General features: G+C 42.1%; 1 protein-coding gene across 2 annotated transcripts in view; it reads left to right on the forward strand.

The window, feature by feature from the left end:
- The window catches only part of DECR2 (2,4-dienoyl-CoA reductase 2), a 2,028,638-nt gene that overhangs the window by 1,671,988 nt on the left and 330,096 nt on the right, over nt 1–26,554 (forward strand). For both annotated transcript variants that reach the window (XM_044089812.1, XM_044089813.1), the window contains exon 7: nt 139–243. In XM_044089812.1, the coding sequence (XP_043945747.1) occupies nt 139–243 (105 nt within the window). The remainder of the gene's footprint in view (nt 1–138; nt 244–26,554) is intronic.

Genomic DNA, 26,554 nt, shown 5'->3' on the forward strand with positions numbered 1-26,554 from the left:
AACTACTTATGAGTTGCTGTATTTATTACTTGCTTTTGTTTGTGTGTGGTTTTCTAAAGTATTGCCTAACAAGTGCTGCCTTTGAGTAGAGGTGCTAGGAAGAGGGTGATAATATTTTATCTATTGCCTTTTTTCTAGATGCGATGACAAAGCACTTGGCTGTTGAGTGGGGTCCTCATAACATTCGAGTTAACAGCTTAGCACCTGGCCCCATATCCGGCACTGAGGGCTACCGCAGATTGGGTAAGATGTAGAAAGATACTGTTTATTTTTTCTCCACTGACTTTGTTATTTTTGCATAGTTATAGAGCTGGATCTCTGTTTCTATAAGCCTACTGTTATCAAAACAGTAGTTACCATTTCCCCTGGCACGCACAGCCTCTCTCATTTGCTCTACATCATTCTGTATGAAAAGTCCAGCCAGTTTACGTTTGCAGTCTTCTAGATGGCATAGAAAGACAATAACAGAATGTAGTCCTTCCCTCAGCAAGCGGCATGCAGTAACATTCCATATCCTTTTGTACACATTACATAATTTGTGGATGTTACTGGGAGTTCGTGTTTAATATATACCCACCTCACCCTCTCGTAACTTTGATACTTAGGGGCAGCATACAGCTGTATTTTATATCCGGAATCACACTTTCTGTTCGGAGCCAAGTGCTCTGCTGTGGGTAGCATATTTTCAACACAGTTTTGCTGACATGGTGGATATGATTATTTTTATATGTAATCAGAAATGGAGCATACCTTCAGTATTCTTACTTGAAGTGCCACGACTAATGAAAACAACATTTTATTTATTCATTTTGTTTTTCCTTTTTTTTTAACCGAGTTTATCCTCTGGGTTTAGTCAAAAAAAACTTTTTCAGGTAAGACCTGGGGAGAAAATCTCTAGCATATTACAGATATTTTTGAGGCCCTTATAAGCCTAGCCAAGAGTTTAGCCCATGCATAGACAAATCAGCACCCAATGCCCCTGTCCAACAGGCATACTGGTGGAATCCCAGGGATGTATTTTCTATTTCCCATCCAGTTATCCAGATTGCGCTTAAAAAGGGGTAAAGAGGTACTCTGCTTGACGTGGAGAGGGAATCTATTCCATAGATGGGGGAGTCTCTGGGGCACAAATCTGTCCTGCCAGCAAGTCCTGTTGATGTCACAGACCAGGTTGAGGCCACGTGTGCGGGTTACTCGAGTGGACCTTGACTTGAGGATATGCAGCAGTCCCATCAAGGCGGGGTCCGAGATCACCTTGTATGCCAGACAGAGGTTACCTCTGAGGAGTCTGTATGAAACAGAGTAGAGGGATAGGGCTTTTAGCCTCTCTGTGTATGGTATATGTTTGAGGCCCTGGATTCTCCTGGTGAGGAACCTCTGTGGTCTGTCCAGCTGCTGCATGTACTTTGCGAGGTACATGCTGAATGGGTTGTTATACTCAATAATGGGCCTTATAAGGGTAGAATACAGGGATGTTATGACCTCCTTGTCCCTGGATGAGATATCCTTACTTTTGAGGTGGGCCATGTAGAAAGCTTTCCGTACAATGGAAGCAACATGGTGGTCAAAAGTCAGGCTGCTATCAATCTGGGTGCCCAAATTCCTCACGACTGACTGCATGCTTAGAACGTTGTTAATGTGATCATTTTTGGAGACATCTCTCTCCCCAAAGGAGATGATGATGTTTTTTTGTTTTTTTTTTTCGGCTCAAGGCCATGTTTCTGGCACCATTCATTTGTTTGGGTGAGACCCTCTTGGAGGATGTCCACGTCACTAGGGGAATTGATGGCAGCTCCCAACTTGCAGTCATCTGCAAACTTGGTCAGCCATAGCCCACTGGTTTTGGCCTGTACACAAACATTTACACATACATTTGCTGACTAGACTAAACTCCTATGAAATCAAGGCAACTATTAGTGTAAAAGATGCATATACATTTAGTAGATGTTGAACACTGGGTATTTGAAGACGTGTATTAGTGGATTTGCCAAATAGATAATAGATTGTTTGATTAGTGCTTAGAAATTCAAAGAAATGTGAGAAAAGGAACTCGGTAGTGCAGAAAATGTTAATATTGTAGTTAGTAGGTGGGGCATTAAACAAGTTCATTGACAGTTATATTTGGCTATCATAAAATTTGCATTGGCTCTGTAGTGATGGGGTGATGAGTGCTGTGACAACACGATGTGTATGGCTGGGAGATGCTAGTAAAACTGTTTAGGCAGTGGTGTAGAATGGTTGTGGGGTATAGGACTTTGAATGAAGAGAAAATGTTTGATATGGCAAGCTGAAAATTACAATAGTATTTTTCTTGGAGAGATACCAAAGCAAATCATTTGATTTGATAGGTGAAGTTGAACTGTGTTTTAAATGAGTTTGCATCCTTAATGGATTTCAGTGGTAATGATCTGTGGTTTCGTAGTTTGGCTACATTATTTTAATATAGAGAGTTGCCTGTGGTATTAGATTATTTAGTTATAGTGATTAGTGATTTTTTTCCACAGCATAAAATTCTCTTAGGTGAATAGTGTTGTATTAAGTTGTTAAGGCCTGGGAAATGTTATGGCTTTATAGAGGTCTGTGTATTGTAATTAGCTGAGAAAATGTAAGGCCTAGTACCCGTGTCAGTAGGCAAATCTGAGAAATGGATGTGCAGTGTAAGGCCTTCTGTGATGACAACAGATCAAATGACATGTTAAATTTGTTAAAAGTCCAAGTGATGCCATCATAAGTATTTGGTTCAGAGATAACATCATTACTTAAAGGGACAGTCCCAGGGATTTTGTGTTTTGATTCAGCCTTTGTTTACATTTCAGGTTTGCCTTTCTGAGCATGCTCACCTTTGCCTGAGGGAGGTGGGGGAAGAGTGCCTGAAGGAAGTTCAAAGGTGTTAGTCAAATTCCATCTCAAATTGCAGATGTCCTTCAAGGATGCATCTGCAGTCCTTACAAATGGGTTGTCCTGTCGTCAGGCAGCCCTTCGGTCGGCCGGATTCCAAAGTCTGGGTCTGGCTTCGGCTGGTGTCGCACTTCACCCGACGTCATTGCGGCAGTTCTTCGGGTATAAAGGCATCAGCCGACGCCATTTTCCCCAGTCTTTCTTGCCGCGTGGCACCCGAAGCAGAAGCTGTTCGCAAGTGCCGGTCAGTCAGATCCAGAGATTACTACTACCGAATACTACTTCGAAGACTTCTATAAAGCTAAGTACCCCGTTGGGGACTCTTGCTTGCCTCAGCCGATGGCAGAGAAAGTTAATAACTGTTTATCTTGTGGGAAACAAATACCTCATAAAGATTTCCACTCCTATTGCATACATTGTTTAGGCCCAGACCACGGCGTAGCAGCTTGTCTAGCCTGTGCTTCTTTAACCGACGGACGCTTAGACGCCGCCGACTTTGCTGAACAGATTTTCGGCTCCGATTTTGCCTACATTATGCCGTCGGATCCTCCGACTACGCAAATAACCAAAAAGCGCAAAGAAAAGGACCGACACTCGCGGTCCGGTTTCGGCTGAAACCGCGGTTAAGCAAACCACGAGTGTCTCGGTTTTGGCCGAAACCGAGCAAGCGGTTCTTTCTACAGCCGATAACCTGCCTTCTACCGAGGCCTCTTCTATCCTGGTAGAAACGGCTTCTGAAATCCAACCTTCTGTTGCGATTTCACAGGATTTATCAGACACCATTCCCCTAGATATTTCTACCCCTGCACGTGGAGCTGCTAGGCCTCCTCCAGCTATGTCTATTAAGGCCTTTGCCAGGGCTAAAGCAGCCAAAGCTTCAAAACCTGTGCCTGCCAAGCCCCCCTCTCACAGGCCCAGCACCAGCTCCCATATGCTTTCTTTGGCAGAGGATCTCATCTCTTTAATTCGTGGATCCCAGCCTCATCCAGACAGGGCCTCTCCCTCCTCCAGAAAAGAGGCCTAGAGCAGAGCCCCCTGAGCCAGTAGCCACAGATGATTCCTCTGATGATTCAGAACATACAGACCCTCCTGAGGCTTCTTATTCTCCTTACGAAGACTCTGATGCTGAGGAGTCCATCCCTTCAGCCTCTCCTCCTGAGGAATTTTCCTTTGGGGAAACCTTGCATGCTATGAGGAAACAATTTCAGTGGCAGGGCCAAGATTTCTCAGACTCTAGAAAAAGGCTTAGGACCTTTCTACACTTGCCACAGCATAGGTCTTTAGCTGTTCCTCCAGTTCTATCTGTTGTTGATGATGCATTTAATGATGCTTGCACTACTCCTGATACTTTACCTCCGGCTCCTGCTAAGCCAGATAGGTACTACAGGGTCCCGGACACTCATCACCACTTATATAAGGCCCCTTTTGCAGATCCAGAGACTATCTCCCAGGGCCCTAAAGCTGTAGCAGCTACTTCTTCTAAAAACCCCCTCCCCTCTGAAAGGGAATCCAGGTCCTTAGAGAGATGGGGTAAAAAAGTTTACACCTCTGCTACCTTGTCAGCTAGAGCTTTGAACTGCCAATTTCATATGATTCAATATCAAGAGTTTATGCTTGACCAGTTGACTAAAAAGCTGTCCTCTGAAGAATCTTTAGATAAAAGTATGTTCAAGAAATGTTACATAACATACAGCAGGTTAGTAACCATTCTTTAAAATGTGGCTATGATGCACTGGAGGCTTCCTTTAGATCAGCCATGACTGGCACAGTTATCAGGAGGCATGCATGGTTGAAAGAGCAGGCATTACCAGACCATGTCAAATCTAAGCTTTTGGATGCACCTATGGACAAGGTCAATTTATTTGGTGCCCCACAGCAGGTACTAAAAAGATGGAAGAGAAAGCAAAATCTGTGCAAACAGTAAAAGATTTCTTACAAGTTCAACCTCCAAGGTTTAGCAGGAATTGGCCCTCCAAGAATTGGTCCTTTCCGGACTCCTCTAAGGCACAAAGAAACAGGAATAGGCGCTCTAGAGGCAGAAACCAATCCAGGGGTGCCTACAGGGGTCGCCAGTGGCAGGGTAACAACCAACGAGGCACGGATACAGCCACCACCACTACAACAACTCAGTCACAGTGACTTGGCGGTGGCTCCGCCTACCAGGGAACAACTAGAAGCACCCTTAGGCGGAAAGCTAACATTATTTTCAAAAAACTGACACTGCATTACAAGAGAAAAATGGATTTTGCAGACTATAGACAAAGGTTACAGGTTCCATTTCCATACACTACCAGGAAAGAGAGGAATGCCAAACCTACCACCTTCTCAAAGGGCAGAAGCTCTAAAACAAATATCTCAATTATTAAGAATGCGAGCTGTGGAAAAGGTACCATTTATGGAGCAAGGGAAGGGATTTTACTCCAGGCTCTTCCTGGAACCAAGAAAAGAAAACAAATGGAGGCCTATTCTAGACCTGTCCGCTTTAAACACATTCCTCATTGTTCCAAAATTCAAAATGCTGACCCTACAGCAGCTTCTTCCCATGCTGGGCAAGGAGTCTTGGCTGGTAACTCTAGATCTCAAGGAGGCATACCTGCACATCCCCATAAGACCAATTTGCAGAAGATACCTCAGATTTCTTGCAGGATCAGAGCATTATCAATTCTCAGCATTGCCCTTTGGCTTATCTACTGCCCAGAGTGTTCACGAAATGCCTGGCATCAGTAATCGCCATTGCAGACTTCAGGGAATTCAAATCTATCCCTACCTGGACGACTGCCTGATACAAGCGGACAACAAAAACAAATTAACAGAAGACTTACAAAGAGTCATCTACCTGCTACAAGCCCTGGGATATACAGTCAATACAAAAAAGTCAAGGCTGATTCCATCCCAAATAATAACCTTTCTGGGTGCAGAACTGGACACATCAAAACAAATGGCATTTCTAACTGCAGAAAAGAAAGAGCAACTTCCTCTCTATTTCTTGGCATTAACAAAGCAGAGCCATCTAACTGCAAGAAAAGTGCTACAAGCTCTAGGCTTCATGGCATCCTGCATAATACTGGTCCCTCATGCCAGGCTTCATATGAGAAAGCTACAGTGGTACCTAAAGAATTTGTGGTCTCAGCACAAGCACAGCCTGGAAACCAAAATTCCAATGATCCCATGCCTGAAGCAAGAGTTCTTATGGTGGGCTCAGGCCTGTCAATCAAACACAGGACTGCCCTTCGGCAAAAGTCAACCAAGACAAACTATCACGACAGATGTCTCAGACCTCGGTTGGGGGGGCACACATGATGGACAAGTGCATTCAAGGCCTATGGACTCAAGACCAGCTGCATCTACACATAAATCTAAAAGAAATGATGGCAGTAAAATTGGCAATCCAGGCATTCAGACCTCTTCTCCAAGAAGGCCAGTTGTTGATAAGGACAGACAACACCACAGTTATGTGGTACATCAACAAGCAGGGAGGCACACACTCATACCCCCTATGCCGGCTGGCACTGGACCTATGGGATGTGGCTCTGAGCTACAGCATTCAGTTACAGGCAATTTATGTACCAGGCAAGGAAAACATTCTAGCAGACATATTAAGCAGAACTACAACAGATGCCCACGAATGGATGCTGCATCCGGACATTTTCAAAACCATCACAAGAGAATGGGGATTACCACAAATAGACTTGTTTGCATCCCCATTCAATCACCAGTTGAAGAAATTCTGCACAAGGACTTACCACCCACTTGCTTGGAAGGTGGACTCCCTATCCTTCAGTTGGAAAAGCATGACAGCATACGCATTCCCACCACTTCCTTTGATGCACAAGGTGCTTCTCAAGATCAAAGAGGAACGTCCGAGGATCATTCTGATAGCCCCAGACTGGCCAAGACAACATTGGTATCCACTGCTGAGGAGCATGTCCCAGGAACAAATATGGAAACTGCCCCTGATCCCATTACTGCTGACACAGAACAACTACAACATTCTGCATCCAAACCTAAAAACTCTGCAGCTAACTGCCTGGAACATTACATAACAACAATTAACCCAAATTTATCCCAAAGGGTTAAAGACATAATCCTGGAGGCTCGTAGACCTTCAACAAGAAAGAATTATGCAGCAAAATGGAAAATATATCTCATCTGGAGTACTGCAAAGGGGCAAGATGTGACACTGGTGAACATAGCCAACATCCTGGAGTACTTGGCGGAGCTCTTTCATACAGGCCTGTCCTATTCCTCCATCAAGATACATGCATCAGCTATTTCAGCACAATACAGCTTGGATCCTCCGGTCTTCTCGCATCCTCTGCTCAGACAGTTTCTGAGGGGAATTAAAAATGTAAAACCTCCCAGGAAACCTCCATTGCCAGCATGGGACTTGAACTTTGTGCTAGAAAAACTGACTCTACCTCCTTTCGAGCCAGCAGCTACAGCAGACTTGCAATACTTATCCTGGAAGACTGCTTTCCTGCTGGCTATAACTTCAGCAAGAAGGGTCTCTGAACTACAGGCATTAATGGCAGTACAACCCTTCCTGATCTTCCATCAAGATAGAGTGTCCATGAGAACAAATCCTACATTTATGCCTAAGGTGGTATCCAGAGTCTCTTTAAATCAGGCTATCCACCTTCCTACATTCTTCCCCAATCCACAGAACAGGGGAGAAAAACTCTTACATACCTTGGATGTACACAGACAATTACGCTACTACCTGGACAGGACAAAAAACAATAGAAAAACTGACCAGCTTCTGGTAGCTTATGCAACAGGAAAAGAAGGAAAACCAATTTCTAAACAGACAATCTCCAAATGGATAGGAAATTGCATTAGATTTTGTTACTCCTACCATGGCAAGAAAACTCCAGAGAACATCAGGCCTCACTCCACAAGGGCCACAGCCACTACCACAGCTTTCTTACGAGGAGTGGCTACCAAGGACATTATAGAGGCTGCTACTTGGACCTCCGTGCATACATTTGCCAAGCATTATAACTTACCTCTATACTCTAGATCCCGTGCTGGTTTTGCCACTGCTGTTTTGCAAGGGATCCTGACTACACCATAATCTATTCTCATTTCCTCCTCGCCTAGTTTACCTATGGTATTCTACCCATTTGTAAGGACTGCAGATGCATCCTTGAAGGACATAGTACAGTTTTGTACCTACCATAAATGTAGATGTCCGAGAGGAATGCATCTGCAGTCAGGATTACCCACCCTCCTTCCCCTCTGAGGTACTCCTAGGGTACTTACCAATCTTCAGCTAGCTTGGGGGGGATCTATTATGGTGTATTTGTTTGTATATATGTACATACATGTTTATTTTGTGTGTTTGCTCTCTACTATTTGGAAACTTTGGCATTTATCCAAATTTAGCCAACCAAGAGGGCACCTGGCATCTGGGGCAAGAAACACTGAGGAAAATGGCATCGGCTAATGCCTTTATACCCGAAGAACTGCCGCAATGATGTCGGGTGAAGTGCAACACCAGCCGAAGCCAGACCCAGACTTTGGAATCCGGCCGACCGAAGGGCTGCCTGACGACAGGACAACCCATTTGTAAGGACTGCAGATGCATTCCTATCGGACATCTACATTTATGGTAGGTACAAAACTGTACTTTGTACTGAAAACAGCTCTCCCTGTGAGACATTCATTACTTTAATGTGTGCATTTTACCCATTGAGAAAAGTATCCTTACAGGTGTTTTATGACCAGACTGCTGCTGTTACTTTAGAAATCACATCAGTAATGCAAAGCTTTTAAAACATTAGTAAACAGAGTTTTTTGTTTCTTTCATTTCATATTTTATTCTGTGCTGATTGTGAATCTTGGCCATCTACAACTTTATGACATGACTTCTACCTATAGAAAGCATCTGAGTCAGACAAACAGTCGTGGAAACCCTGTTTACTGTATTCTGATTTTTGAATACTAGCCTGGTGTAGTGACTTTCTGACCTGCTAGTAATTCCATAGAAAGCAAGTGAATATTAGAAGGTTGGAGCAATAGTAGACGCACTCTTCTGCTCCTTTTTCAGTTTGTAGTTTGATATGTACTGATTTCTGAATACCACTAGACAAATGCACTTTTTTCTGTGAGTGGGCTCCTTGTACATGTGTAGAAGAAGCAAGACACAGAAGAGTGATGCAAAATTTAAAAATTAGTATACACTGATGTCCCTTTTCCCTGGCACAGCTTTCTTTATTTTAAATATGAGCCAGGAGCTCTGGGCATAGTTCCCCAGTCCAATGTAAGTCGAAGAGGAACACAAATCCAAAGATTAGTTTATCCTGGGAACTGAAACAAGACTGGAACTGTGGATTTACAGGATATTTAAAAGTAAAATGACACTGTGAGTGGGAATGACAGTAACATGTAGAAGTGGGCGTGACTTCTGTCATCTTAACTCGGACCCTAATTTTAAACACCGTGATTGTCCCTTTAAAATATCTAGTTCCTTCCTATTCCCCTTCGACCCCTACCTCTCCTTTGTTGTTGTCCCGTAATAATACCCCTCTGCTGACCCTCCTCATTTCTCTGTTCTTTATTCGATCTGACCTCCTTAAGGGGAGAAATTCTAAAGGGTCCTGCAGGTTAAACTGAATTTCATCTTCACTGTTGACTTCATAGTGCTGCCCCCCCCTCCCATTGTTGTCAATATCTGCAACATTAAACCTGTCATTGAAACCATCAGCAGGTGAATTAATCTTAAAAAACTTAGGTGGTTGGTAAGCCTTCCCTTCTAAATACTCCCTTTTGTCTATTTCCTGTTTAGCTGCTTTTTGTTTCTGTAATTTATCTGGTTTATAGTAAATCTCTTGTAACACTGAAAAATATTTCCTTTTCTGTGTTTCTACAGTAAACAACAAATCATTGTGAATCAAATTATTGAGCTATATAATTTCATCATATATCGGCAATAACATTTTCTCATTGTTCTTAACATTGGCTTTAACTATATTAATGCCACAGTTATTAAAAATTTCAAGTAATTCTTTGTGAAAATCAGTGCCAGGTTCTAGTCCGTTGGGATATACGCAAACTCTTAAACCCTTTGGGACCTGGTTTCTGTTAGCACATTCTTTTAACTACATATTATCAAGTAACAGAGTTCTATATTTACTCATTTTGTTTTTTAACTTATAGGTTCATAGGTAGGTACTAGGCTAAGTGCCCGAAGGCATTTATAAGCCTAGCCGGAATGTGTTGGTTTGCCCCACCCCCTTAGATTAGTTCCCTGTGCCTCTGTCCAGCAGAGCCATTGAAGTGATCCCTGGGGTAAACTTTCTGATTCCCATCCACTCGTCAAGGTTTCTCTTGAAGAGGGTTAGTGAGGAGCTCTGCCTAATGTAGATTGGAATCTTGTTCCAGAGCATGGGAAGTCTCTGGGACAGGAATCTATCCCTCCAGCACGTCCTATTTATTGTTGTGGTGAGGTTTAGATCCCTGGAGCGTGTGGCTCGAGGGGATATGGTTTTCTTTAGGTGGAGCATGTCCATCAATTCTGGGTTGGACATGGCCTTGTATGTCAGGCAAAGATCACGTCTGAGTAGGCGGTATGCAACAGAGTACAGCTGGAGTTTCTTTAGTCGAACTGCATAGGGCATCTGCTTGAGGCCAGTGATCCTCTTGGTGAGGAATTTCTGTGGTCTTTCCAGTTGTTGCAGGTGTCTTGTAAGGTACATCCCAAATGGGGCATTGAACTCTCTGATGAGTCTGATGAGTGATGAGTAGAGGGGCCCAATGACCTCTTTTGATCTGGATGCAAACCCTTTTGTGATTAGGTGGGCCACATAGAAGGATTTTCTAACCACTTTGGCAATGTGATTATCAAAGGAGAGGTTACTATCTACTTGGGTCGCCAGGTCCCTTATTACGTCTTCCGTATTTAGGGGTCTACCACCTTTGTGGTAGTTTGTGGGTACTTTGTTTTTTCCAAAGGGGATAACTATGCACTTTTTGGCATTTAGCTTGAGACCATGGTTTTGACACCAGGTGTCTGTTTCAGTGAGACCCTTTTGGAGGATGTCTGTGTCAGCCGGAGAGTCAGTTATAGCCCCTAGTTTGCAGTGATCTGTGAACTTGGTGAGCCATAGTCCTCCTGTGCTTGCCTGTACCTCTGAGACGTATATGCCGAACAGGAGGGGTCCTAGGACTGAGCCCTGGGGAACGTCACTTGTAACCGGTTTAGAGTCAGACCTAACTCCTGCAACTCTTACCATGTGGGTTCTGTCCGTGAGCCAGTTGGCAACCCATCTCGTGACGTAGGGGTTTATGTTCAGGCGGGTGAGCTTGTCTATAATACCTGAGTGGGGAATGGTGTCAAAGGCCTTTGCGAGGTCTAGTTAGGCTGTGTGTACCACCTTTCCCTCGTCTATAGGCTTGATAACTGTCTAAAAGAAGTCCACCAGGTTTAGGAGGCATGATCTGCCCTTAACAAAGCCGAACTGGGTAGGGTCCAGTGTTTGGAGGTTTCCAGTGTCTCTGTTAATGAGATCCATGATGATGCACTCCATAGCTTTGCAGACCAGGCTAGTCAGGCTTATAGGGTGATAGTTCCCGGGGTTCGTTGTGGCTCCACCTATGTGGAGCAGAATAACCGTTGCTGTGCACCACTCTGTGGGCACGTAGCCTGTGGAGAGGCTGAGTTTAAACAGTGTGTTTAGGTGAGGGGTTAGTTCATCTTTGAGCTCGTGTAGGATGCAGCCTGGGATACCGTCCGGTCCCATTGATGCTGTGTTTTTGGCTTTGGAGGGGGCTGTTTTAACCTGAGTGTCTGTGATTTCAGGGGCACTACATTCTTCTGGTATAGTTATGGGCCCATTTGGGGGTGAGAGGGGGGTGAAGTTTGCACTGAACCTGTCTGCCAGGATGTTGGCTATATCAGTCGGTTCAGTGTATTTTGTGCCATTCTGCACTAACTCTGAGCAGATCTGAGAATTGCCACTTAGATTCTTGACATAGCTAAAGAATGCCTTGTGGTTATCTTTGGAGTCCATGGCAATTTTTCTTTCGAAGCTAGCCTTGGATAATTTTATGAGGGAACGTAGTTTCTTGCTGATACTGATCAGGGATGTCTTCCCTTCTCGGGATTTTACTCTTTTCTGTACTAGTTCCTCCTTCTATTGTATAGCTTGTTTGTGGCAGGTGTCCACCAGACTGGTTTCCTTTTCTTGGAGGAGTGAGTCTTGGTTTTGTTTGGGATAGCACGATCCATGCATTCTTGTAGGTGCCCGTAGAGTGCATTAGTAAAGGATGTTGCAGCTTGGACAGCGTTATCCTTTAGCACGGGGGCTTTGAAACTTCCCACCTCGGTCTTAAGTAATGTGAAGTTTGCTTTTGAAAAGTTTTTCACGACGGTTTCTTTGACCAGGGGTGGTGACGGAATGTGGATATCCAGAGTGATTAGTTTATGGTCAGATCTAACCAGCGAGGGTTTGACCTCTGGTGTGGAACACTGGTCGCCCATGTTGGTGATGACCAGGTCCAATATGTTGTCATCTCTGGTGAGGGTGTTAACCAGTTGATCCAGGGTGTTTGAGTTTATAAATTCTAGGAAATGTTAGGCCAGGGAGTTCATACTTGAGTAGTTCTCCCAGTTAATGTTTGGATAATTGAAATTGCCCAATATCAGGGTGTTTGGTAGGACCTTTATGTTTCCCAGTGTTTCCAGGAATGTGGAGTGGGGGTCCTGGGACATGGTGGGTGATCTGTAGCAAGCTATAATTTGAATAGCAGTTTTGCCCATTGTTAGTTGCACATGGATGATCTCTGAAGCATCGTGCTGTGCCACTAACCTGGAGGTGTGTGTATCCTTGATGAATATGGATACTCCCCCGCCTTTTGTATTTCAGTCCGGGTTTTGTGGCCAAAATGTATGGTATGAGTTGTAGCCTGGTAGTGCTGGGGTGTTCTCTGTAGCCTTAAACCAGGTTTCTGTTACTGTACATGTATCGATTTTCTCCATACTGAGGAGTGCCTCAAGTGCGTGCATGTTGAGGTTTAGACTTCTGGCATTGAGCAGCATTACCCTCAGTTTTTTGTTACTTGTGCTATTTACAGCGGTGGGTTTGTCTTTTGAGCATTGCCTATAAAAAAAGGCACTATGGGGGTGGCAAGAGCCTTGGCCAGTATTCGAAAGCCTAAGGGTGACAGGTGCAAGCCGTCTCTAGCAAAGCAGTGTGGCTTGTTGAACATGTCATCCCAGGCTGACAGATGCTGGATTCCCTTTGAATGATACCAGAAGCTTAGCCAGTTGTAGAAATTGATAATTTTTTTTCTCTATACCGTGGTATCATTCTTGATGATGGCACGATGCTACTCAGGGTCAGGGTCATACCAGCCTGGGCTACGTGATCTGAGAGCTCCTCCATGTCTCTTTTCAAGTAGTCCAGGGAGGTACGGCTCAGGTCATTCACACCAACATGGACAATGACAGAGTCATATTTGTACTTGTTCTGGAGTGACCTGAGTTCTTGTGTTATGTGGCGGATCCTGGCACCCGACAGGTAACTAACAGTAACCTTCTCCTTGTTCAGCCTAGTGAGTGGGACGTCAGTGTGCCTGAGTCACCTATTACTAGTGTGTTGGTATGTTATTTTGCCTTAAGGGCTGTGATTGTGTGGCACACTAGTTTTGTGAAGTGTGTGTTTCATGGTTTGTGTTGGGGGGTGGAGGTTGCTTGGATGTCTGCTTTGGAGGTCTCTGTTACTTTTGCAGATTTTTATTTAGAGCCTCCGAGTATGTTATTGTGTATTTATGTGTGTTTTTTGCCAGTGCTGGTTTCATAGGTCTGTGTGGTCCAGTCTTGGGTTGAGGGAGCTTAGCCTCCAGTTTGGCTGTATAATTGCATCTCTCGCATGTATTAGTGTTTGGTGGAAGGAGGAGAGGGTTGTCTGTGTACATGAGGCAATTGTAACATTGCCTCAAAATGCCCAGATTCACCAGTTGGACTGGAGAGTACACCTGAAACTGCCCTTTGGACATGCCTGGATAGGTACAGTGAACTGTTTTACTGATTGGCTGGTAAGGTCAAATAGAGAGCCTTGTCCTTCTCTACAGTATAGGGGGTCTAGTGCGAAGGTTTATTAGTGCTTGCTATGAGTTTTGGGCAAGTGCAGGGATGAGAGGTTAATGATTTGAGTGCTTAAGTTGAAAGTTTGTCTAGTTCCAAGGGAAAAATTGAAGAGTAGACTTTGTGGAGCCGGGAGTAGTTATACCCTAGCTAACCGGCGCTGCCTGGCATGCAAAACCGCGCAAATGCGGGTTTTATAGCAGGGAAATGAAAGAGAGAGAAATTAGCCCAAAATGGCCAATAAACTAATAATTACTGGGCTGAAACCACTCCTCCAGGGACAGATAGGCTGCTCAAAGCTCCCTCTCTCACAGTGAACAGAGAGACTTCCTTCTATCCAAGTAAGGTATGGGCAAACACAGAAACTTATAACACAGCCCTGAATTCAGCACTAACCTGAAAACTGGACTAAACTAGCTTAGAAAGGTGGGAAAACAAGTATATATTTTTGTTTTTTTTCATAAAATAAAGCAGATACAATAAAAAAAAAACACTTTAAATGCACAGAAATGGCTATCACACTTGAGTGTGTAGCCTACAACAGTTAAACAGGTAATTTAAACACAAAAACGACTTTGTTAAAGTGCAGGCTGTAAAATAACTACAATATATAGCTGAAACAAGCTTTTTAAATCACAGAAACTCTAGAAAATCTGCGTTTTAGGCGGAATTAGCTAAAGGCAGCAAGAAAATGTAGACAAATGATACTTAATCACTCCAAAGTCTCTCTTTTGTCTCTCTGCTGCTGTAGAACTCTGCAGGGCACCAGGCAGGATCTTGCTGAGCTGTATACTGGCCACTAATCGTACCTTGGTAAGGTTCAGAACAGTTCATAGCAGCATGAGTATTGTAACTAAAGTCTATTTTGTTAAGCCATTCACTAATGTTCAAATTCCGGTATTTGTGGAAGGAGTCATTTGTTGGTGTAATTCCTTCACCACAGTGCCTTTCTCCATTACTGTCTTTGTAAAAAACATCCACTTCCTGACAGAAACACTGTGTAGAAGAGGTCTGCTGGCCAACCAAAACAAAATGCTGAGAAAAAAGTTCCACTGCGGTGTTATTAGGTAGCTGAAAGCACAACATCAACAGTTCCTCAGTATTTCGGAAGGAGACATTTCTGATCTTTTAGAAAAACGTGAACTACTGTGGCAGCTGAAACTGAACTCTTTTAGAAAACCAGGGCTGAATTATTATTGCTCCATAAAAAGCATACTAGAACTCAGAAAACTGCCCCACTGTTTAAAAGACTATTAAAAGACTGATATGGGACTGATTAATGATGACATTAGTGGCTACTATTGTTAAAAACAAATAAGCACTGTAAATATTTTACAATGAAAACAGCTGACATTGGTGCTGTTTTTATATTTTTTTAGCATTTGTGTTTATTTTTTAGTATGGTTTATTTGTTAAACATCCTCACATGTTTAACTTGTTTTTTAACATTCCTAACATTCTTTGCTAACTTTTTAGAAAGATTTAATGTTACTTTATATGTTAGATAATTCTTAATAATTTTAGGTTACTGTGTTAGTTTCGTACAATGCAGGAGATAGTTTGCCGAGTGTCTTATAGAGAAGTTACCTTATTTTCTGACTGGGATTAAGTGGTTTGATGGTTCTGTTTTCTATTTTGGTAAACCTTGGTTATAACACTTAAATGTTTGTAACATATTATATACACAAGCCACATTATTTTCCATCAGCCCTTCTGGTTTTACAGGTTTAGTTTCCAGACAGGGCAACTAGTTACATTATTTCACTTCCAAACAGGACGATTAGTTGCATCATTTCACTTCAGAACCATAGATTCATAGGTGTTTACTAGGCTAACAACCACAAGGGCCTTTTTAAGCCTATCCATGAATCCCAAATCTCTGACAAGTTCTGATACCCCTGTTAAGTGTAAACAGGAGCCTGGGAGATGAACCATTTACAGGTTGCCTGTGTCCATTAGAGACATAGATGCCAAACCAGGGATGCATTTCTGGTTTCCCATCCAGTTGTCCAAGTTGCACTTCATTTGAGTTAGTGAGGAACTCTGCTTCACTTGGATGGGGAGCCTGTTCCATAGACAAGGTGGTCTCCAGGATACATACCTGTCTTTCCAACAGGTCCTGTTTATATCACAGGCAAGGTTTAAGTCTTTAGCATGGGTAATTTGGTTGCCGTTTATTTTGTGGATATGCAGGAGGTCCATCAAAGTGGGGTCTGACAATGCCCTGTATGCCAGGCATAGATCTCCCCTCAAAAGCCTGTAGGAGACAGAATACAGGGATAGGGCCTTGAGGCAGTCTCCATAGGACATTTTACTTGTGCCATGTATTCTTTTAGTGAAGAACCTTAGCGAATGTTCCAATGGTTGGATATGCCTGGTTAGGTATATACCAATAGGGGCATTCTACTCAATGATGAATGCTGAATACAGTGGAACAGTGATTTCCTTGGATTTAGATGCCATACCTTTGTTTATAAGTTGTGCAACATAGATTTCCTCACTACTGTAGACACATGATGGTAGACACATGATGGTCAAAGGCTGGATTACTATCTACGTGTGTCACTAAGTCCCTAACTACTGGGTCAGCTCTTAAGAGGTGTGTTGCCAATATGATAGTTACCAGGAATGGATAACTTCCCAAAGGATACTATTATGCATTTCTTTGCATTCCTGTTGGCCTTTTAATGCTAGGCACATTCACATAGGATTAACTTCATGACAGTTTTTAATTAATTAATTTATTAAACATGATTTTGTTCTGCACATACAAGTGTAAAAATCACTTGGTTCAGCTAGTTTAAGTCCATATGGTGTATTTCTGATGGCTCTTCATGTAAGGGTACATTTGTTTTTCAAATGGGACACTTCTCTTGAGTGCACTTTTACACATTCAAACTAAGTGTTTTCCTAGTTAGATGCCACACTTTAACGTACCCCCATGGTATTGGTGCTTTATTTTTAACATTTATCACTGTTTTTCCCCCTTAGCAATTATAGTTTTGGTTTTCATCCTACTTAGGTTTTCACTTGTGGGTTTATACACATGTTCATTCATTTTATAATCCATTATTAACACACAAACCTGATGAAGTATTTATTTGACACAAAAGCGAACTTTGTTAAAAGTGGTTTCATTTATATTTATTAATTTTTATGCTGATAGATGTATAGTGGTAGATATTTTTTTTAGTTCACTAATTTTGTTATTTAGTTAGTTTCTTAATTAATATAGTTTGGATTATTTGGTTAGCCTATATAAAGTGTTAATAAGCTGGTCTTCTATTGTAATTTGTCTGTAGCTTTTTATTTTTAGTTTCAGTTTTAGGTAGCACAGTCTCTGATTACACTGTGGTGTTAAAGGGGAAGAGGGGCTTGGTTAAAGGAATGATTGTAATGATTTTATTTCTCTTAACAGAACCACCTTCTTTAACCACTCCCTTGCTCCAAATAATGTGATTATACAGTAGATATAAAAAGTGTACACACCCCTGTTAAAATGCCAGGTTTTTGTGATATATAAAAAATGAGACCACGGTAAATCATTTCAAAACTTTTCCCACCTGTAATGTGACCTATAACCTGTACAATTCAATTGAAAAACAAATCTGTTAGGGGAAAAAAATATAAAAAATAAAAAAAACGTACAATAAGCTGGTTGCATAAGTGTCCACACCCTTAAACTAATACTTTGTTGAAGCACCTTTTGATGTAATAACAGCATTCACTTTTCTTGGGTAGGAGTCTATCAGCATGGCCCATCGGGTCTATATTAAAGATCAAAATTTTAGTTAATCGAATAAAGATTGATCTTGTAATATTGAAACCTGAAAATGTTGAATGGCCGATTTAACCCAGGGAAACACTTCCCTTGGCCGCATGGAAAAAAAAAGAACTTTAAATCCCAATTCAAGTGGGGGGCTTCATCCCCACCCCCCTAACTAAATATACCAACTCCGAGATCGCTCCAAATTGGAGAAAAGGGCATAATCCACATAATTGCCAAGGGAGGTGTTTCCTTGGGTTAAATCGGCCATTCGACATTTTTAGGTTTCGATATTACAAGCTCGATCTTTAGTTATTCGATTAACTAAAGTTTCGATCTTGTAATGTAGACCCTGTACATCTTGACTTGGCAATATTTGCCCACTCTTCCTTGCAAAAGTGCTCTAAAGCTGTCAGATTGCGAGGGCATCTCTTGTGACAGCCCTCTTCAGATCACTCCACAGATTTTCTATTGGATTTAGGTCTAGGCTCTGGCTGGGCCATTTAATTTTCTTCTAGTGAAGCCATTCTTTTCTTGATTTGGATGTATGCTTGGGGTCATTGTTGTGTTGAAAGGTGAAATTCCTCTTCATCTTCAGCTCTCTAGCAGACGCCTGAAGGTTTTGGGCCAAAAGTGACTGGTATTTGAAACTGTTCTTAATTCTCTCCACCTTGACTAAAGTCCCAGTTCCAGCTGAAGAAAAGCAACCCCAAAGCATGATACTGCCACCACCATGCTTCACCATGGGGATGGTTTTCTTTTGGTGATGTGAAGTGTTGTTTTTGTGCCAAACGTACCTTTTGGAATTGTGGCCAAAAAGTTCAACCTTGGTGTCATCAGACCATAACACGTTTTCTCACATACATTTGGGAGACTTGATGTGTTGTTTTGCAAATTTTAGCCAGGCCTGGATGTTTTTCTGTGTAAGAAAAAGCCTTCTGTCTTGTAACCCAACCCCATAGTCCAGACATATGGAGAATATGGGAGATTGTTGTCACATGTAGTGCACAACCAGCACTTGCCAGAAATTCCTGCAGCTCCGTCAGTGTTGCTGTAGGTCTCTTGGCAGCCTCCCTTGACCAGTTTTTGTCTAATCTTTTCATCAATTTTGGAGGGACGTCCAGTTCTTTGCAACATCACTGTTGTCCCATATTTTCTGCACTTTTTGATGACTGTCTTCACTGCGTTCCATGGTGTATCCAATGCTGCGGAAAATTTTTTGTACCCTTGTCCTGACTGATACTTTTGAACAATGAGATCCCTTTGATGTTCTGTAAGCTCTCTGCAAACCATGGCTTTTGCTGTAGCAGGCAACTGAGTAAATGTCAGGAAAATCCTACTAGGAGAGCTGAAATTTATTTGGGGTTAGTCAGAGTCCGTCTAATTGATGGCAGGTGTGTACCCAAGAAGACTGAATGCTGTAATTAAATCAAAAGGTGCTTCAACAAAGTATTAGTTTAAGGGTGTGCACACTTATGCAACCAGATTATTGTACATTTTATATTTTTCCCCTAACAGATTTGTTTGTTTTTCAATTGAACTGTACAGGTTATAGGTCACATTAAAGGTGGGAAAAGTTTTGAAATGATTTATTGTGGTCTCATTTTTTATATCACCAAAACCTGGCATTTTAACAGGGGTGTGTACACTTTTTTATCCACTGTATATAAATGAGTGTTTTTGATGCTTTTCATTATATTAAGCCAGGATCGCTTGTTTGTGTGTTTCAGTAAAGGATAGTCTATTTTTAGCTCAACTGTGGAGTACCTACTATTTTTAACTCAAATATGGGCTACCTACCATTTTTAACTCAAATATGGGCTACCTACTATTTTCTATTTTATTATTCTGTAGCACATATTTTACAGTTCAATTTTTATTAATGAACTGGGTGTGTGACATAATTCAGGAAGTGAACATCACACCCTCCACATTTCAGAGTTTCTTCTTGGTTTGTTTTTGACCAAGTATAGGTTGCATATTGGGTTTTCTGAGACTTCGAGGGATACCATGGATTTTGTTTTCTGAAGTTCCAGTGAACGTTGCATGTTTGTGCCAGCTTGAATCCTTATTGTTTCAGAAGACCAGTTGGAAGACTTATTAAAAGAGCTGTGAAAAGAAGTTAATGCATACACAAACATTTTCGCTTTTGTAATAGTTTTTGAGCTGTACAAGATTCTACTGATGGGGAATAAAGTTGAAGGAAAAGTGCCTTTGGGCAGAATACTCTGACTAGATTCTGCACTGTCCTTTCTCAACTAGCCATAACGGATGCTTTGTCATTTGTCTGAATAGCAACTTTAGCTGTGATGTTCCAATCATTTAACTCTGAATTAAGCCTTTAGCTGTTTTGTCTCATGGAATGCCATAAAACTCAATAAATATCTCCTCAGTTCTACCTCCAACACTACCTTTATATTACACTCCTCAATTCTCCCTCCAGTACTATCTGAATATTGCACTCTTGACTTATGCAAGAAATGTTGAGTTTCATGAGCTTGAATAGACATAAAAGAACTTGCATTTATTTCACATTTAATGATTTTATTCAAAATATTGGTGATGACCTCAGTCAAATCTTTTTTGTATGTCGGGCGATGGTCCTTTGAAAGCAGATGATTGTAAGTGCTCTCAGAGGGTTGATTCCTTTAAAGCTGACATGTCTAAAAGGTCTAGGTAATTGCTTTTGTTGACTGAATCTGCTCCTTTGTGTCCTCAAAATAATATGTTCTTGCTTTTTAAGGAATATAATTGACTGAATAATTCTTTTAAGAACGCCTGTGTTGGGTGATTGAGACTTGTTCTTTGTGTTTTATGGCTTGCTGGTGTGCTGCTTCTGATAATACATAGTCTATATGCATTTTTCCCAGTAAAACAAAAGGCACTCTGTATGAAGCATATGTCCTCCGGAAGATACATGCTTATTTGCTTTTTAATAAAATTGCTCAAGTCTAATATGCTGTTACCATACTACTCATTTTTCTCTCCATACAGCAGACAAACATAGCAAAATATTTTTTTACTGCATCCCAGAGTCCATTTATATTTATCATACCAGGATGATTGCAAAGTATGAATACTGTCTATCTTCTTCTTGTTTCACTGTTGCAGTCATTACATTTGGGTAATCTGCTGGCAGGTTGCCCTCAGTCGGCCTGATTAACAAAGTCAAGGGTCCTGCGTCAGTTGCTGTCCCTTCTTCCATGACGTCAGGGGTATAAAACATGCAGCTGACACCATTACCCCAGTCTTTCTTTCCATGCTTTGCCCGAAGTAGAAGCAGTTCGCAAGTGCTGGTCAGCCGAGAACTGAAATTTTCATTTTCGAGTTTCAGAACCGAAGTCTTCAACTTAAAGCTAAGTACCCTGTTGGGGAAACTTTTTCTTGCTCCTTTCCGATGTCTGTAAAAGTTAATAATTGCATTACTTGTGGAAAGCAAATACCTCATAAAGATTTTCATTCGTACTGTATTCCTTGCCTAGGGATTGACCACGACGTACCTTGCTGTCGGTTTTGTGCTTTATTTAATCTGCGCACTATCCGTCGTCGGTACATTTTTGCCTCTAAATATTTTGGTTCTTGGTATAATTACCTAGAAATGTCGTCAGTTAGCCATCCGACTACCAGGATTCCAAAAAACGCAAAGATAAAGACAGAGACAGGCCGCAGAGGTCCAAAACTGCTGACGACACTTCTCCTAAGCCAGTCGCCAGTTCGCCGGTACTCAGTGATGTGGTTTTGCAGCCCCTGATACCCACTACTTCTGATTCACAGGCCTCTACTGAGACCCATTCGGAGTCCAGTATACCGTGAGATGCTTCACCTAGGGAACCCACGGATGTCTCTACCTTGGATGGGTCCGGAGCCGCTGTGCAGGCACCGGCTTCTGAGGGTGTATTCAGGCCTACGAACTTGCATATTAAATCGACACTGACTTCATTACTAAGGCCTAAATCTCGATCCATGTTTAAAAAAACGATGCCCAGGCCACATATTCAGGCCCCTGTGCCTAAAAAACAAATGATAAAAATGGCCGAAGATCTAATTACTTAAATCAGGGGTAGCCCCCCCCCCCTCTAAGCGGTCTAGGGATGAGCTTGATTATGAATCTTCTGATCAGGATTCTGTTTCTTCTGACTCTTCTAATGACCTGGATTTGTCCATACCTACTTATGAGGATTCTGATGCAGAGTATGCCATTCCCTCTGCTTCCCTTCTGAGCATTTTTCTTTTGGGGAAACTTTACATACTTTAAGGGAGCATTTCCACTGGGAAAGCCAGGAATTTTCTGATTTAAAAAAGAGGCTTAGGGATTTCCTCCTTCTACCTCAGCGTAGGCCTTTGGCTATACCTCCTGTACTAGACATTGTTGATGATGTGTTCTCTGAATCCAGTTTGGCCCCTGATTCCCTGCCTCCAGCTCCTTGTAAACCTGACAGATACTACAGGGTTCCTGAGTCCCACAAGTTTCTTTTCAAAAATCCTGCTGCAGATCCAGAAACCATTTCTCAGGGACCCAAGGGCATTAAGGCTTCTACTGCTAAAAATCCTACCCCTTCTGATAGAGACTCCAGGGCGCTGGATAGATGGGGTAAAAAGGTTTATACTTCTGCAACTTTGGCAATCAGAGCTTTATACTGCCAATTTCATATGTTAAAATATCAACAGCATATTATTGGACTACTTAAAAAGAAAATTATACTGATTCCTGACTGTGTGGAAAATAAAGATTTACAGGATTTAATGCATTCTGCTGAACAAGTTGGAAAACATACTTTACAATGTGGTTTTGATTCTTTAGAGGCCTCCTGCAGGGCTGCTGTTACTCGGTCTGTGCTTAGAAGGCATGCTTGGCTTAAGGAGCAATATTTGCCTGATCATGTTAAAGCTAAATTGTTGGATGCTCCTTTAAATCAGGACCGCCTGTTTGGCAATAAGGCTGAAGAAGTTCTAAAAAAGATGGAAGATAAAGCTAAATCTATACAAACTGTTAAAGATTTCTTACAAGTGCAACCTCCAAGATTTAGTAGGCACTGGCCTACTAAGAATTGGTCCTTTCCAGCCCCTTCCAGATCCTCTCAAGCCAAACCCAGACACAGCAAAAACCCCAGGTTTCAGTCCCAGGGGACTCTCAGAACTAAGCAGTGGGGGGCCTCCACTTCTAAATCTGGAAATAACAAGACACCCCCCCCCCCCCATAGTAAACAGTCTCAATGACTTCCTTTTAAAATTACCAAGCACTTATCTTTTAACAGCCCCTTTTAGGGGAAAGATTGCTCTTCATGCAAAGAACTGGGAACTCATAACCAAGGACAAATGAGTTTTAAATATAATGTCCCAGGGATACAGATTTCATTTCCACATGTTGCCAAGACCAAACAGGTGTCCAGACCTGCCCCCAATTCAGTGGGCAGAGGCTCAAAAACAAGTTCTTTCTCTCTTAAGCATGGGGGCTATTCAACTGGTACCAGAAGAGGAAAAGGGACAAGGTTTCTATTCCAGGCTTTTTCTGGTATCCAGAAAAGACAAATCATGGCGTCCAATCCTGGACCTGTCTACTCTAAACACCTTTCTGGAGATTCCAAAATTCAAGATGCTGACTCCTCACCAGTTACTTCCTATGCTAGGCAAAGACGCCTGGTTGGCAACTCTAGATTTAAAAGAAGCATACCTGCACATCCCAATCAGGGAATCTTGCAGAAGATACCTACGGTTCAAAGCAGGCTACTTGCATTGTCAGTTCTCTGCACTGCCCTTTGGCTTGTCTACTTGCGCCCAGGGTATTCACAACGTTCCTGGCTCCAGTTATTGCATTTTGCAGGCAAAGAAATATTCAAATATACCCATACCTGGACAATTGTCTAATTCAGGCAGAAAACTAGGGCATACTTCTAAATCATCTGGCGTTTGTAAAAAGGGTTCTAACTTGTCTGGGGTACACCATAAACGAAAAGAAATCACAACTGGTACCCTGTCAACAGATTACATTCCTGGGTGCAAGTTTGACTACAACTGCCCAGATGGCTTTCCTCACGCCAGAGAAGCAAATTCATTTGGTAACTTACTTCAAACAAGTGGCCACAAAAACTCTGCTATCTGCAAGACAAATACTGCAAGCCTTGGGGTTCATGGCCTCCTGCATTTTTTTAATTCCATATGCAAGACTGCATATGAGGAAACTACAGTGGTATCTAAAAAGTCTATGGAGTCAACATTGTCACAGCCTGGAAACAATGATTCCTAACATACCGTGCCTATTCCTGGAGTTCCTATGGTGGGCAGAAGCCTGCCACCAAAACAAGGGACTACCATTCACACTACAACCTGCAGCCCAAACCCTTACTACAGATGCATCAGACTATGCATGGGGGGCTTACCTGGCAGGGAAGTGCATTCAGGGCAAATGGAACCAAAATCAAATGCACCTACATATCAATCAAAAAGAAATGTTAGCTGTACAGAATGCTCTGACAGCCTTCAAGGACTACATTCTTCAAGGACAACTAATGGTAAAGATGGACAACACCACGGTTATGTGGTACATAAACAAGCAGGGGGGGTACACATTCCTACCCCCTCTGCAGACTAGCCATGGCATTGTGGAACACAGCCTTGAGCTACCAAGTGCATTTACAAGCTCAATTCCTGATTCCTGTCAGGAAAATTGAATACACTGGCAGATGAACTAAGCAGAAACCTCATGGACCCACACGAGTGGAAACTCTAACCACGGATTTTCAACATGTTGACATGCGAATTGGGGAGGCCAGACATAGATCTGTTTGCCTTCCCCCCAGAACTACCAGTTGGACACGTTTTGCACAAGGACTCCCACAAACGAGCCTGGAAAGTGGATGCTCCTTCAGCTGGAAAAACCTATCAGTCTATGCCTTCCCCCCCCTGCCACTGCTCTCCAGAGTTCTACTAAAAGTCAAAGAGGACAAACCAAGGATGATTTTGATTGCTCCAGACTGGCTGCGCCAACACTGGTACTCCCTCCTGCGCAGTGTGTCGCAAATATCTCCATGGCACCTGCCTCAGACCCCTTCCCTGCTGTCTCAGCAGGAGAACCAAATTCTGCACCCTCAGTTTCCAACATTGAACTTTGCAGCCTGGCTAATCACTTAAATTCACCCTTATCATCCCTCAGCAAACCTCTGATGGATGTCATCTTGGAGGCGAGGGAACCTAGTACTAGAAAATCTTATGCTGACAAATGGAAAAGATTCTGTGCCTGGAACCAATCTTTAGGGATGAGCACAGCAGTGCCCAATTTACCTCAGATACTTAAGAGATGCTTCACAAGACCCTGTCTTTTTCCTCCATTAAAATCCACGCCTCAGCTATTTCAGCTCACTATAACACAGAACCACCCCTCTTCTCTCATCCTCTGCTCAAGCAGTATCTCAGAAGGGTGTACCAGTATCCCTCCACACTACACCCTTGATAAAATGAACAAAGCATGTTGTAGCTAATCTGCTTCATTATTATTCCTGAAACAACAGTTAACTTCATAGTATAGTACCCTCATATACATATATTTATCTCTCTCAATCTCTTAAAGCAAGAAATCTGGACAAATCCTGACAAAATGGGGACAAAAGCCCAACAGTAAGTACATATTTTAATTATTGCTCTTATAAACTTAGAAAGTTGTTAGCGTAACAGTGTTTGTTTTAACATACATTTTCTGAAGGATCTGAAGTCTGAAACTAAAATGTGTGTCATTATTTAGTGACTTCAGTCCTCAGATCATCCAAATGATTTGTTAGAAAACCAAAAATTTTATGAGGAACAGACTAAAAATATGAGCCAAAAATCTGGGCAGTTTTGAGGTATGCATATATTGAACCCTCCTATTAAAAAACTTTTACAGAAATAAAAGTAACCAATAACTACATACAAAGAGCAATTTCCGAGTAAGCCTCATGGTAGGAATACAGTTATATTCTACAGCTCCTGTACGTAAGTCAAGCAGTAGTGGCTAAGGACCATAGAACTGTCTCAAATCAGCTTAAACAAAAATACATCTTTGAACCAGTTCTTTCCTGATTTTAAAAAAAAAATCACAGGGTAAGAACGAGTTAACTATTTTCCTCATCTTACGCTTAATGCCTTGCAAATCCCTCAACGGTTACATTCTGAGTCCTCTTCCATATAGAGAATGCACAAGTCTGCATCACTTCTGATACTTTCAACAGCCAAAATTCCTTCTTGGAAAGGAATTGATCCACTGGCTCGTGGTCTGGCAACATAGCTGGCCTTATGCATAGGCGAATCCTGGCAGCAGACAACCAGTTGTTGTCTGACTATTGGCAGTGGTAACACAATTTTAATTTCTCCAAATCTTTTGGGTTTTGAATACCATGACAGGAATGGACCCCCCATTCCTAAGTCAAAGAAAGATTAAAGTTCATGAAATTAGTATTGTTTCAATCTTTGATGTCAGCCAGAAGGGCTCGTCGCAGCACCCACAATGTGCCCAGTAATGACTCCTTCTGCAATTCGTACGGAGTTACATGTATTGGTAACATATCTAGTTATGATTGTAGATTCTTTTTTATAAGACCCATTGCTCCTACTACTATAGGAACTGCCTGGGTATCTTTCTTCCACAGTGCTGTCATTTCTGCCTGAAAATCCTGGTACTTTATAACTTTGCATCTCCCTGTACACAAGACACTGTTGTCACTGGGTGTGGCAGTTTCAATGATCAATGCTACTTTTGTCTTCTTTCCTTGGACCACTGTATCCAGTTTTCTAGTATCTATCTTTTGAACTGTTGGTAATGATCCCATATAATG

The sequence above is a fragment of the Protopterus annectens genome, chromosome 12.part0 (genome assembly GCF_019279795.1).
Source record: "Protopterus annectens isolate FY-2018-M chromosome 12.part0, PAN1.0, whole genome shotgun sequence".
Taxonomy (NCBI): Eukaryota; Metazoa; Chordata; order Ceratodontiformes; family Protopteridae; genus Protopterus; species Protopterus annectens.